Source organism: Hippopotamus amphibius, chromosome 2 (genome assembly GCF_030028045.1).
Source record: "Hippopotamus amphibius kiboko isolate mHipAmp2 chromosome 2, mHipAmp2.hap2, whole genome shotgun sequence".
Classification (NCBI taxonomy): domain Eukaryota; kingdom Metazoa; phylum Chordata; class Mammalia; order Artiodactyla; family Hippopotamidae; genus Hippopotamus; species Hippopotamus amphibius.
In genome coordinates, this window is record NC_080187.1 from 71,925,250 (window position 1) to 71,939,822 (window position 14,573).

Here is a 14,573-nt window from a genome sequence, read left to right on the forward strand (position 1 = left end):
GGATCCTGGTTTTTCAACCAGGGTTCCAACCCACTTCCCCTGCATTGGAAGCCAGATTCTTTACCACTGGACCACCAGGGAAGCCCCTACAGGGAGGAAGTAAGCTTTTAAGCCGGTATTAGTTGGTTGATGATTGATGATGAAAGGTTCTTAAAGAAAGTTCATCATAAATTGTTCCCTGTTATAATCTTAGTTGCTTAGAAAGTGAAATTTACCTTTTTTAAAAATGTATTTATTTATTGGCTGTGTTGGGTCTTTGTTGCTGCACGTGGGCTTTCTCTAGTTGCAGGAAGTGGGGGCTTCTCCTTGTGGTGACTTCTCTCGTTGTGGAGCACAGGCTCTAGGCACTCAGGCTTCAGTAGTTGCGTGGCATGTGGGCTCAGTAGTTGTGGCTCATGGGCTCTAGAGCATAGGCTCAGTAGTTGTGGCGCACGGGCTTAGTTGCTCTGTGGCATGTGGGATCTTCCCGGCCCAGGGCTTGAACCCCTGTCGCCTGCATTGGCAGGCAGATTCTTAACCACTGTGCCACCAGGGAAGCCCTAGGAATGGTTTTTGAGGCTTTTTCTATTTCTTGACTAGAGTGTTCCTAAATCTGCTTAGGTCAAGCCTCAGCGTTTTGTAGAATTTGCGATGTTTAGAGTACTGTTTCCTATCGTGAATTTGACAGAATGAACATAGGGTAGGTTGGATGGAGGCAGCACCAGGAACACTATGTACTGGCCATCTTTGAAATTAGTCTGCTTGTGAACTTTTAAAACTATACACATACTTAGACAAAAGTTTGGAAGGAAATATATTAAAAGGTTGGAGATGTATTAGTACTTAAGAAAGGCACTAATTAGTACTTAAGAAAGGAAGATGATAGTGAAGTGTAGGTGGATGGCCTGCCTTGGATTCATTTGGCATTGTGTACAACATGTTCTCTAAGAGGCCTGAGGAGGGGCCTAGAGAGCCCGATTCCAGTACTGACTTCCGATTGCAACTAATTGCACTTTGTGTTTCTTCACTTAAACTATTACATCTTTCTGTTTTGTTTTTGTTTTTGTTTTTTTCTTTTTAACTTATTGGCTGCATTGGGTCTTCCTTGCTGCACACGGGCTTTCTCTAGTTGATGTGAGCGGGGGCTACTCTTCATTGTGGTACGCACGCTCCTCATTGTAGTGGCTTCTCTTGTTGCAGAGCACGGGCTCTAGGTGCATGGGCTTCAATAGTTGCGGCACTTGGACTCAATAGTTGTGGCTCACGGACTCTAGAGCACAAGCTCAGTAGTTGTAGTGCACGGGATTAGTTGCTCCATGGCATGTGGAATCTTCCCAGAGCAGGACTCGAACCCGTGTCCCCTGCATTGGCAGGTGGATTCTTAACCACCGTGCCACCTAGGAAGTCCCGTCTTTCTGCTTTTGTTTATGAAACTATTTTAATTCAAAGAGATGTTTTGGGGGCACATAAATTGATACTTGTTTGGTGACATTTCTGGAGAAATAATGGAAACCACTTAAAGATATAATAATAAATTAACCAACACAGAGGATCAAATTGTCAGTTCAGATATTGAAACCTTCTCTATCAAGCTTTACTGTTATTTCACGGATACATGCAATTGAGAAGGACAGAAGAGCAGGGCGTTCTTCTCTGTAACACATATGCTATATGATCCACAGTGTAGGTGAGGTCTCTAAGTGATGTGTGTAGGTTTCTCACACACCAGAGAATGTTTCCAGGTTTGAAACATCTCCCTTTTATAACCACAAAATATCTTGGGTGATATTTTACAAGGAGCCATGTTCCATAAATCCATAGATTATACTTTTGTTTGCCATAATCAATCTTAAATTAGGGACATCCTCTTGAAAGCATTCCATAAAGAAGGATACATTTCTTAGGTAACACCATCAGTTTAGTTATTAGGTTATTGACATGATTTCAGGGAAGTTGGATCTGTTCATCTGCCTTTTTCCTTCAAGGGTATGCCTTTTCCCACACACAGACCTCATTGTAGGTCAGATGCTCAGCTTATTTCTCCCCATTGAAGGAACTGAAAACATTCATAATCGCACTTCCTGATGGTGGTTATAGTTAGTAGCTTGATGTGTTTCCTTTTAAAACCATTTTATCTGGGTGTTTGCACATATGCTTCAAAATAATAGAAATGTATTTAAACAGGATCGGTAAGCACTACTGTCAGCATATTTGAACTCATGCTTTTTTTTCCCCCCATGCTTTTCTTTAAAGCACTTAATTGTTTTATGTTTAGATGATTGTTCTTTAAGGACTGTTTTAGCACATTTTCTGTACCTGCTCATCAGGAGTTAATAGCAACAGCTTTGCTGGACCTGTTAGGAAACCATGCAGTGGAACTAATATAAAAAGCATACTTCTCTAATTTTGATAATCTACCTGAAATGAGGGCCCAAAGCAGAGCTGCCTTATATTGAATTGTGTTCTTTTAAATAATATATATCATAAGGATCTCCTTGTTAAATATATTTGTGCTGTGTCATACTTTCTTTCTTAAGGCAGAAATTGCTTGGATATTATCCAAAAGCAATTTGAGACCTTGCTTTTGAGTTTTTGTGGATAGTACTTGGATAGCCAAGTTGCATTTGAAAACATGACTGATTTTTTTTTTTGAGATAAAGAGCCTCATAGTTTTTGGATTGTAAACTTTATTGCTAACGAGATATGTGATATATCTTGTGCTGTACACAGTAGCGAATCATTTGGAATCATGTTGTTTGACTTTGTGGTATAAACTGTGATTGTCAACAGGGGCCTGGAAGAATTCTTTGGACGAGTGGACAACAGAAGACTGGACTGAAGATGTAAGTGTTTAGCAGCAGATCTGACCATCTTTCTTTTGGATTCTGGTAGGGGCACACGTACTTTGAGGAAAGCTTGAGAGCTTGAGACACCTTTTGGCTGTTTTTGGCTCCCTTTCAGACTTCTGTGATTACCATGGTTTTTTTTTTTTTTTTTTTTTTTTTTTTTAGCAGATGCTTCTCAGAAGGAAATTGGTGTTTTCAGCTTTTTGAGAAACTTGTTTTTAAGCATCTGTTTAAAAAGGACTAGGTGTTGGGACTTCCCTGGTGGACCAATGGTTAAAACTCTACACTTCCAAAGCAGGGGGGCATGGGTTCGATCACTGGTCAGGGAACTAAGATCCCTTATGCCATGTGGTGCAGCCAAAAAAAAAAGACGAGGTTTTAAATAGGTGTGACATCATTTTTTCGCTATTTTTATTTTATTTGGCTTGATAACCAGCTGGTGCTATTACCCTGGCCTGTGAACCATTACTTACTCTTTATAACCTTTTCATTGAAGGGAAGAGTCTATGTTTTGGCTTTACAGTTGAAATTAACCTGAACAGATCATTCTGGTTTTAGGCCCAACCAATTCCCCTTTCAAGTAGACTGGCTCTTTTTGTATTCATTTATCCCACAGGCATTTTTGTATATACTGTACTAGCCTATTTATTCGTTGCATTGGGTCTTCATTGCTGCACTCGGGCTTTCTCTATTTGCAGAGAGCAGAGGCTACTCTTCGTTGCAGTGCATGGGCTTCTCAGTGTGGTGACTTCTCTTGTTGCAGAGCATGGTCTCTAGGCACGTGGGCTTCAGTAGTTGTGGCATACGGACTCAATAGTTGTGACTTGCGGGCTCTAGAGCGCAGGTTCAGTATTTCCAGCACACAGGCTTAGTTACTCCGCGGCATATGGGATCTTCCCGGACCAGGGCTTGAACCTGTGTCCCCTGCATTGGCAGGCGGATTCTTAACCACTGCACCACCAGGGAAGCCCCCAGCATAATATACTCTTAACCATTTTTCTGTTTCACTCTTAAGGCCCAGAACAGAAGTATGTACACGTTACACACTGGGGAGGAGAGAATAAAGGGTTTACAAGTATTGACCTTAAAAATCACATAAAGTGACCCAGACTTTGAAATTTTATTTTTCTTTTTGAGATTAATCCCCTACCCCCATTTTGTACTCACAAACATTTTTTTAAAAGAAACAAAACTACACTTGTGCTTTCTTTCTTTTTAGCATTGTTTTATCTGACTTGTTAGGGAGTGAGCTGGGTAGAGTATGAGAAAGGAGGAGAAAGATATGCTCATTTGATTGGAGATTTAGGGTTTTTTCTTTACTTCTTCCTCATACTAACCATACGTCCTTGGGGTATGATGTCACCAGGCTCTCTGTTAACTATAATCTGAGGAGACTGGACTAAATGGGTGGCTATTAGAATCAGTAGAGGGAAGGTACCAGTGATAAGAGGAAGTCAGAGTGAGCAGCCTGTGGGCACCATACATTGTTTCAAACGGAGTTGTCCTATTTTTAAATGTTTTGTGTTACTAGAATTTTTGCCAAGAGTTTTTTGGGAAAACAAAAAGGCTTCCAGAGCTAAAAGCTTTAGATCTCCTTGCCTCTTGTCTGGGTCAGCAGGCTGGTAAGAAAGTTAGCAGGCTATCAGAGGGCAAATGACCTGTATTCAAATTCTAGCTGGGTTGACCTGTTGACCTCAGATGAGGCATCTTTCCTTTCTGAGCCTCCTGTCTTTCAGCCCTAAAACAAATATCATAATAACTGTCCTGCCTAACTGATGGCATTTTGTGCTTCAGATGAGGTCTTATGATGTAAGTCGGCTAACAGGCAGTTCAAATGTACATGCATATAAGCAGTAATATTCTGCTGTATAGACCATATTGTATCACAATGTAATTACTCAAAAGAATTATAATAGGGAATTTGGATATCTTCTTTTCTCAGGAAATAATCAAAATTACTTAAAAGTTTTCTGACATATACAAAGTAAAGGTAATTAAAAGGTGGGGTAATCTCAAGTGCAAATCCTAAATTCCTTCTAGCGCTTAGGAGAAGAAAATGCAATTTTCTGTACTCTACCGGGTTAGATAGGATTTCAGTGTTAAATATAGTTCTCATTTACCTTGAACTTAATATTTTCAAGGCTTTAGATCTACTCTGTTATTACTTTTAACAGAATTACTCCTTAATTGCTTCTCTGTCTTAATTTGTGAGATTCTTTAAGGCAAAAACGGATTCCTTAGAACTCTTAAGATACTACCTTGGACTAGGGTGCTGCATAGAATAAGCCTTTCTTGTTGAAACAATATAATCAATTCAGCACTTTTTGTTTTTATGGAAAATGAACACCTACACTCTGCTCTGCCCCTGCCTTAATATTAATGTCTGAGGAAGTCTGATTTTATTACCAGGTTTCAGAGTTCTGAGATATTTAGCGTTAAGAATTACAGCAGTCTTTGAATAGCATTTTCATTAGTGTTTCACATTATGTCAGTAGATCAACATTATCAGCCTTTAAAAACCCATGCCCCACTTTGAAAACATAAAGAGTTTGCCTTTCAACAGTGTCAGTTGAAGTTTCAAGAAATTTTATCCTGTGTGCCTTAAAAGTGCCTTAAAACAATATGCATTAATCTCAAAACAATTGTATTGAGTCAAAAAAGTCAGACAAAACAGATTGCATGTTTAAAAATTCCAGTTAAAATTCTGGAACATACAGCCTAATCTGTAGTGACAGAATACATATCAGTAGTTGCCTGGGGATGAAAGTGAGTGTTCGAGGAATGGATTACACAGGGGCAGGAGCAAACTTATGGGGTAATAGATATGTTGATTGTCTTGATTTGTTGATGGTCTCACAGAGTATACATGTGACACAGCTCATTCAGTTACTCGGTTTGAATACTCATGGTTTATTGTGTGTGTTATATACCTCAATAAAATTATTTAGGTAAAAACAGTAAGGGAATCTATGACTAGTACACCTATTACTGATAAAATACTAAAACCATCTGTGTTTGGGGAAAGAGAATGTCACTTATTATGCATTTTCAAACTTTCCTGCTCCTTTTTGGTGTTTATAGTAACATTAGTGGTGGTTTTTATTGGTGTTCTCATTTTATATAATATGAAGTAGAATAGTGAGACTGGGGCTTGAACTATGGTCTGGCTTTACTTCACTTTCTCATTTCCCTGATGTGGAATCCTTATTGTGGAATTATCAATCTAAAATTATCTTCACCTTAAGAAAATTATGTGCTGTGATCACTTGTATATTTCTTTTCCTTTAGACCACCTTTTGGGTGAACTAGAATAAGATTACTAGTAACTAAAAATTGGCAGGAATTTGATACATTTTGGTTTTATATTATATAAAATAAGATTAAAGTATTTTTAATCCTTTCATTACAGCTTTCTGAAACAAAGGTTTTCACTTCCTCATCTGTTCCAGCAGAGAATCATGTCACACCTGGGCAGAGGTAAATGCTTTCCCCCACCTTTTGTTTTTTCAAAGCATAACTGAAATTTCTTGCCTCCAGAGAGTTCTTTTCTTCCTCAGATCTCTGTTTTTTACCCTTTTCTTGAATCTCTTTCTGTCTTTTCTCTTTTCTAAGACTTTTATTTTATCCCTAACTTAACCTGGTGAGCTGACAGAGCCTGCATCATTTCCTAATTTGTTGTGTCCACTGATGAATTAGAATAGCAATTATGTTGTGATTTGTTAGAATTTGTAGCAGAGATAATGTTAAATCTATTTAATGGTTCTTTTTTTTACTTTTGTAAACACATTGTTTTTTTGACAGAAATATCCTTTGGTTTCTTCATATAATACCATTTAGTTAGATCTTTTCAGGGTAGTACAAACTTCTCGTTTTATATGGATTCTACTAGTTTTAATCTAGTAATTTCATAGATTACAGAAAAGGAAGGAACTTTTGGGGGTAATAGGAACATTGTTAGAATTATTGAAAAGCATTTATTTTTGCATCCTAGTTTTTACAATAAGTCTAAAAAACTTTGATTATGGTTTCAAAATGCAGTGATCTAGAAGGATGAGAGCCTTGATACATATGGCACCTCAACATTGAAGGCAATTTTGAACCTAACATGTTCAATCTCTTGCTAAATGGAATGGTTATAAGACTTCATTTTAGGGAAATAAAAGCGATCAAAGGTTATGTCCTGCAATATATTTTGCGAATTGCTCAGAATTTCTCCTTAAACGAATACAACTTATTCATTGTATTTAGTACTCAATGAATTTGATAGGATCATTTTCATTTAAAAAATAAGAAGTGGGCCTTTAAAAAAATTAATTATTATTATTATTATTGGTTGCATTGGGTTTTCTTGCCGCGTGGGTGGCTTTCTCTAGTTGTGCAGAGCAGGGTCCACTCTTTCTTGTGGTACGTGGGCTTCTCAGTGGGCCTCTCCTGTTGCTGAGCACAGGCTCTAGGTCACAGGCTTCAGTAGCCATGGCACACGGGCTTAGTTGCTCTGCGGCATGTGGAATCTTCCTGGACCAGGGCTCAAACCCATGTCCCCTGCATTGGCAGGTGGATTCTTAACCACTGCGCCACCTGGGAGGTCTAGGAATTGGACCTTTTTAATGGTTATTTTTAAGAAGACGGTGCTGGGAACATGAGAGTGGGTAGTGTATAGAGGGAGAACTCAGGCCTAGGAACTTTGCTATATATCATGAATGAGTTTTGCATTATTTGACCTTCCAGAATCTGCCTCACTGGCATGGTGAGAGTTTTTGTTAGGAGAACTGTCTGGGAACTGACCTTTAAAAGGATTTAATGGAGCAAATTACCATGTTCGGTCATCCTGTGGAAAAGTTAGTGGCTCATTCCCACGTGAAGTAGTATATTATTTGGAAGATCATTTCTTTCTAATGCTTTCAGGTTTTAAGGCCATTATTCTCAAATTGGAATCTCTGTCTTTCTGGGGACGTTATAAGAATTTTAGTTAACAGTATTTGTTAATACACTGTGCGTCTTTCCTAAATATTTAAGACAGAAATTGTATGAGATTTATATAAACCTAAATATATTTGGGATAGAACTCAGAACTTATAGGAATATTTATGATAAATGTCAAACTGCTTGAATGGTCTAGTATGGCTTTGTTCCTCATCCCTCAAAAATATGGATTCACTCTTCTTTTAGGAAGGTTTAAGAGAGACTGGTTTCAAGTGATCAAGAGGGCCAAATATTCTAAAGGAAACAAGCCAGACTTGAGAAAACTGTTTAAGTGTACTCAGTTGCTCCAGGTTTTCAAATCAGTTGTCATTGTGCCATTTCTGTGGAAGCATCTCAGTGCACCTTTTTGTTTCTCTTCTCTGCAAAGCCCTGTTTCAGTCTCTGTATGCTTTTCTGGGGAGATGGGGTGTGTGGGGGATGATTGATGCCCTCTTTTTGACTCAAACTCCAGTTTCCAATGGTTTTCCTCACTGGGATTATTTTCAGCATGAACTTACTTTATATTGATTCACTTCTCAAACTCATTTTTTGGTAAGATTCACTTATGACTCATTCTTCATTTGCTTTTTGTCTGCTTAGTGTTGATCTGGTAGCCTTGCTCCAGAAGCCTGTTCCTCCCAGTCAAGCCTCAGAAGTCAGCTCCTTTGAAACTTCCCAACAGCAGGGCTTTGGCCAAGCCCTTGTCTTCACAAATTCTCAGCACAACAATCAGATGGCACAAGGGACTGGCAGCTCCACTGCTGTCAATCCCTATCCACCTCAGAGTCTGGTAACTCATTTTTATTTCAGTATGGGATTTTAAGGAATGTATCCATGAATGTGCCTTATAATTATTTTTTACATATAAAAATTTCTACACTAGATCTTAGTCCAGAAAACAATGATGTGATAATTTCCAAGCACATATCTGATGATTCTGTGTGGAATTCAACTCCTGAGTTTTCTGGACGAAGATAGAAATACTTCTTTATGAGTACTTGAATTATAAATTAGTTCAGTCATAATCATTTAGGCATCCTTCTTACTAATGATTTTTTTCTTAGATTTTGTTTCAAAGTCTGTCTCTGTACCTAAGATGTTAAATTTTCATTTGTTTTCCAATTTACTTAAACATTGGTGTTTGTCAGTATTGGCTTGCTAATATGCAAAAACAGTTCTTTCTGAGTCTCCCTAGGTTCTTATATTTTTTGCATTTTTAGCTGTTATTCCAAAAAGTTATGTAGTAGAGGCCCTTAAAAATTTGAATGTGTTTTCATTGAAACAGTGTCATCTGCTGCTGCATATATGACTCTGGCTCCCATAAGAATTAAACTCCCATCAGAAGGAAGTCCAGGAACTGTTAGTGAAGCATATGAAGATAGGTGATGGCAGTAAAAGCTTAGAGCATAGAATGTGAAAGAATGCAGCTGCAGAATGGTGAACTCAAGTCCCTGTCCAAGTGTGGGCAGTTCTGAGTTGGCAGAGGGGAGGTTGGAAGGAATATAAACACAGATCCACAGCTTTCACTAATGACAATTACTTTGGTTCATTCTTTGCTGTGTTTTACCTGAAATCTACAGTTGAAAAATGGAATTTCTTGTGAGTATGATATATGATAATCACCCCACCCCCGCCACACACACACTTGACTCAAAATCCTTTGCTGTTTCCTAAAAAAATGGAGAATTGAACATGTAAACTTTTCATTGCTACCTTTTACTCTGCATAGTCATGTCATATCAAGTATAACTGGCTTGGGAACTTGGCATTTTTCGTGCCATTGTTGGTAGTGTTTAAGAGGGTGTCAGTGCTTGAAGTCGGACAGACTCAAGGCAGAGTGCTGTCTCTGTTTTGAGAAGGCCCAGTAATACCCCTGAGTTTGATTGAACCATCGAATTCCTTTCCTCCATTTGCCACTGGTATACTGATGTGATGTCTTTGCTGACTTGCTGGAATCATAGTCAGGCCATTGAGAGCATAGATAGGATGTGAGTTGAGTTTTTTTCTTTTTTCTTTTTTTTTAAAAACAGCATCCTTCAGGTATGTTGCTTTTTTTCGTGAACAACATGTTGAGAAACTGGAGTAAGAATTGTTTGTTTAGCATTAGAGCAGTGGTTCTCAACCCTACTATACTTTTATAATCATTGGGAAACTTTAGTTAATAACAGCATTAATAATGATAATAATAATAAAATTATGCCAGAGTCTACACAAGACCAGTCAGAATCTTTGGGATTGGGAGTTGGGCAGTTGTGTGTGTTTATGTATATGTGAGTGCATGTGCACAGGTGTACCAGTAGACACATTTGTAAACTGCCCCCATTGATTGAAATGTGTAGGTGAAATTGAAGCCCTGTGCTAAGTGTTACCTAAAGCAAGGCTGTAGTCATTGATGCAGTGATGTCATCGTGTTGAGAAACACACAGAAAGTGCGTTAAGATTAAATTAGCTAACGCAGGATAGAGATTAGGTAAGAACAGAGAGGAAGAATAGAACCATCATCCAAGAAGCCTTTATTGAGCAAGTAGGATTGGGCTGGGTTTTGGCAGCTTTATAGCAATGTAGGTGTGAGCACAGAATCAGGAATAGTGGTAGGTGATGTTAGCACAGCTGTTCTCATAGATGCAGATTCTGTGTTTGATGTGCAATAATTGCCCACAACCTATTTGCTCACATTGGTGAATTTGGATATCTTTAGAACAGCTGGGATAGTTAGTCCAGCAGAATTGATAGCAGAAATAATTAATTCAGCTTTCTAGATCTGGCCTCTTGATGGAATGCAGATCATTTCTATGTTTAACCTTTAAGATAGTTGTGGAAAGTTTTTTTGTTTTTTGTTTTTAACTTTTAAAAATGTTTGTTTGTTTGGCTGCACGGCATGTGGGATCTTAAGTTTCCTGACCAGGGATGGAACCTGTGCCCCCTGCAGTTGTAGTGCAGAGTCCTAACCACTGCACTGCCAGGGAAGTCCCTGGAAAGTTATTTTTGACAAAGGACTTATCTTTTCAAAAACTGAATGATCGTGATAAGTAAAAATGCAGTTGATCTGCCACTGTATGTTGTCTAGTCATAGGCTTTCCTTCACCTTGGGAGCATATTTGGTGTACTTAGTCATCTAAATACCTCGAAGTAAACACAGCAGTATCCAGGGCATCTGCTCAATACATAAGTATCTCCTGTGTAATTCAGTGTCTGATTTTGGAATACAGACTTTTTAAGTAAGTACTGTGACCTGCATCTAATCTTGCAGGATGACCTAATGGCTGATCTCCCTATGACTAAACCTATTAAAAACTTTAAAAAGTTAAAGATTGTATTTCGTTTTTCAAGCTTGTCTCTGTCGTTTTATTCATGATATTTCTCTTTACTTTAAAAAAAGTAGTATTGTGTTTGTGAATTTGTGACATCACTTTTAAAATAAAAGTCAATTTCTTAAAATCTAGGGAAAATATTCTCCTTCCCTCTAATCTCTTAGAATCAGGAAGGATTGTTGGGTTTATTTAGTCATACCTTGTTGCATAGTAATGTTTTCATATAGTATTTACTCAGATGAGTCTTACTAATTCAGAGTGTTCTAGGTTATAATTTTTAAAATCCTTGTGAAAATACATGGCATGTTTTAGAGCCTGGTATAGAAATTCTGTGTTGCTGAGGACTTCTGCTTTTCCTTTCGTTTAAAGTCATCCGTCCTTGGTTCAGGATTTGGAGAGCTTGAACCTTCAAAAATGGCAAACATCACCAGCTCCCAGATTTTGGACCAGTTGAAAGCTCCGAGTTTGGGCCAGTTTACCACCACCCCAAGTTCACAGCAGAATAGTATGAGTCCTCCCACAACCACTTCTTCTTGGGACCTCAAGCGCTCAGCATCCCAGTCCTCAGTCCTTAGTCATTTTGGTAAGTGTGCATTTGGTAAGTGTGGTGGTTTGCCCCTAAGTGAGGACATGCCAAACATTAGCAGAGCAGGTTAACTTTTGGACAGTAATGTGGATTTGACCAGACATGTTTCTTTTCAGTAGAACTTCTGCAAGAGTTTCTGAATTAAATCAGTCAGCTCGGCATTCTGTAAATACCTGCATTTATTTGTTAGTGATGGTAGTAAGTAAGTACATACCTTGAAGAGGTGTGCAAAAGCCTCTTGGTACTAGTCATTCAGAGACAGATTTTTTGAGCTTTATTAGAATAAGAAGGCGGAATGTGGACAACACTTTAAATCACGTCCTCTGGTTGCTTTCTGATTCTAACACATGTGCGTATCCACAGTGATTTCATCCTGCCTTAATGTCTGTGGCTTATAATTTAAAGGCATCGTGTGTAAGCTGAATGTTTTCTGAGCTATACTCCTATAGAAACCACCATTTCCCACCAACACACACATGCCACAGCAGCACGGGGTTACTTTAACCATAAGGTTGGCTGTCTGGTTTATGTTTAGGGCATACTGAGAGACACGGAAGCACATTGCTCTGCTGAATGAAATGGTTTACTGTTGTGGAAGTACCTGAGACGACTCTAGGTTTGAAGTCATGTCTACCAAGAATTCACTAAAACTGAATGCCCAAAGTTTTTATTGGGGGACTGGTTACATGGGCACCCTGTGCCTAGTACAAACCAGAATCGTAGAATCCCAGAACAAAAGCAAGTATTCAACGTAAACCAAATTGTACAAATAATTGAGGTGCAGAGAGTCCCTTTTATCAGTTAAAATGTAGGCATCCTTTTGTCTAGAATATACCAAAATTCCATGTTCCAAGACAGAATCTGAGAACCCATCTTGCAAGCTGGCATTTCTGATGGCAGCTATAGTCCTCTGTATGTTAACTTTTTTCCGCACACTTAACTAATGAGTGATATGAGTTTTTAGACTTGAGCTTGCTATTCCCATATTCTTTAAAAGCTTGTCTTCTTTGTACATGCCTTAATATCAAGCCAAAAATAGATTCATCTGTGATGGAAATATACTAAATCATGAGAGGATGGCAAACCTTCGACTGGATTTGCCACCTGTTTGTATAAGTACAGTTTTATTTGAACACAGCCACAGCCATTCATTTTCGTTTTGTCTGTAACTACTTTCAATATACAAAGGCGGAGCTGAGTAGTTGCTAACAGATGGCCTTCAGAGCCTAAAATATTTACTGTCTGGTCCTTTGCAGAAAAGGATTGCCAACCTCTATTCTGTATGATAGAGGTAGCATTTCGTATCAGCAGTGGAAAGATGGTTTATTTCTTTTGGGTATCTGGCTAGAAAATGAAGTTGGATCCCTAACTCCACTCTTTGGCAAAGTGCCAATGAGTGAAATACCTAAACATAAATAGTGAATCTAGAACAATAATAGAGAAAAACATGGGAAGATTTTGATATAATCTGTGTGAGGTAGACCTTTCTAGATATGATGGGAAACACCATAACCAAATGAAAAGGGAGACAGACGATGAAAAAAAAATTCATATCATAGGCAAAGGGCTAAGTTCCTTAATATAAAAGGTAACTAAAAATCAGGGAGACCAACAGTGAAGTAAAAAGTGGTCAAGAGAGGGTTTAGACCGCATTCATAAGCAAAATATTTGTGTTCTGTGTATGGATAGGAATTTTGAAGCATTTGTCAAAATTTAAAATATAGTCACTCTTTGAACCAGCAACTCAGAATATTCTAGCAAGTATACCTGCAGGTATACTTGCACTTGACCAAAATGTCTTCATAAAAATATATTCACTGCTGCATTGTTTTTTATAGCAGGAGACTGGAAAACCTAAAAGTTTATTAATATAGTAGCAGTTTTAAAAATCAATAAACAGTGTACAGTGGATTACTTTGTAATCATAAAAATGAAGTAACTCTTTATACATTAATGTGGAACTGTCTCTGAAAACTAAATGGTTTGTGAGGAAGCAGGATATATATATGTGTGTGTCTGTGTGTATATATTGAAACCGTATCTCTGAAGATATTCAAGACACTGGGTACAGTCTCTGCTTCTGTGGATCAAATTTGGGGATGCGGTGGAAGGACGATTTGTATTCATCATATATTTTTGTACCTTTTTGGATTTTGTAATATCACATTATTGAAAAATCAAAATAGTTTCCAAAAGTTAATACAAAATACCTATTCCCCACCCCAATGCTTTAACATAAACTGAACCTCCTCTCTGCATAAGACATTAGCTACCAACCCATTCAGGTGTCCTTTTCCGTCTGTCCTATACCATATAGACACACGCATACGCCATGTTTGGGATTCAGCTAGAAGACAGTTGGGAGAAACTAGTGGTGGCAGCAGCCCTTTCGCCTCAGTGGTAGTGGAAGAGGGAGCTGTGAGCTCATGTGCCTAAACGATTGATTGTTGCCTCCCCCCTGCCCCCAGACTTCAAATCTCAGCCTGAACCATCCCCTGTTCTTAGCCAGCTGAGCCAACGGCAGCAGCACCAGACTCAGGCAGTCACTGTTCCTCCTCCTGGGTTGGAGTCCTTTCCTTCCCCGGTGAAACTCCGAGAGTCAGCACCCAGAGACGGCAGTACCTCCACTGTGAACAAACTTTTGCAGCTTCCAAGCATGACTGTCGAAAACATCACCGTGTCTGCTCACCAACCACAGCCTAAACACATCAAACTCCCCAAGCGACGAATACCTCCAGCTTCTAAGGTGGGTATTCCATTGTGAGGTCACAGTCCCAAAAGCGGATGTATTTTAACACTTAGTTCATGTGGTATTTTTAAGTACATAGTTTACTGCTTTATGAGGACTCCGTCATTTCTAAGTGACTGGGCTAATATAGAGGGAATGGA

The 14,573-nt window shown here is 38.6% G+C and overlaps 1 protein-coding gene and 1 non-coding gene across 2 annotated transcripts in view; both read left to right on the top strand.

Moving 5' to 3' along the window:
• UBAP2 (ubiquitin associated protein 2) overlaps nt 1-14,573 on the top strand; it is a 113,600-nt gene that overhangs the window by 78,486 nt on the left and 20,541 nt on the right. The window contains exons 12-16 of the mRNA XM_057724148.1: nt 2,770-2,822; nt 6,235-6,302; nt 8,388-8,577; nt 11,468-11,681; nt 14,153-14,430. Coding sequence (XP_057580131.1) covers nt 2,770-2,822; nt 6,235-6,302; nt 8,388-8,577; nt 11,468-11,681; nt 14,153-14,430 — 803 coding nt within the window. The remainder of the gene's footprint in view (nt 1-2,769; nt 2,823-6,234; nt 6,303-8,387; nt 8,578-11,467; nt 11,682-14,152; nt 14,431-14,573) is intronic.
• Nucleotides 8,677-8,757, top strand: LOC130847270 (small nucleolar RNA SNORD121A). The gene has a single exon (XR_009052051.1). It is a non-coding gene; the product is annotated as a small nucleolar RNA SNORD121A (small nucleolar RNA).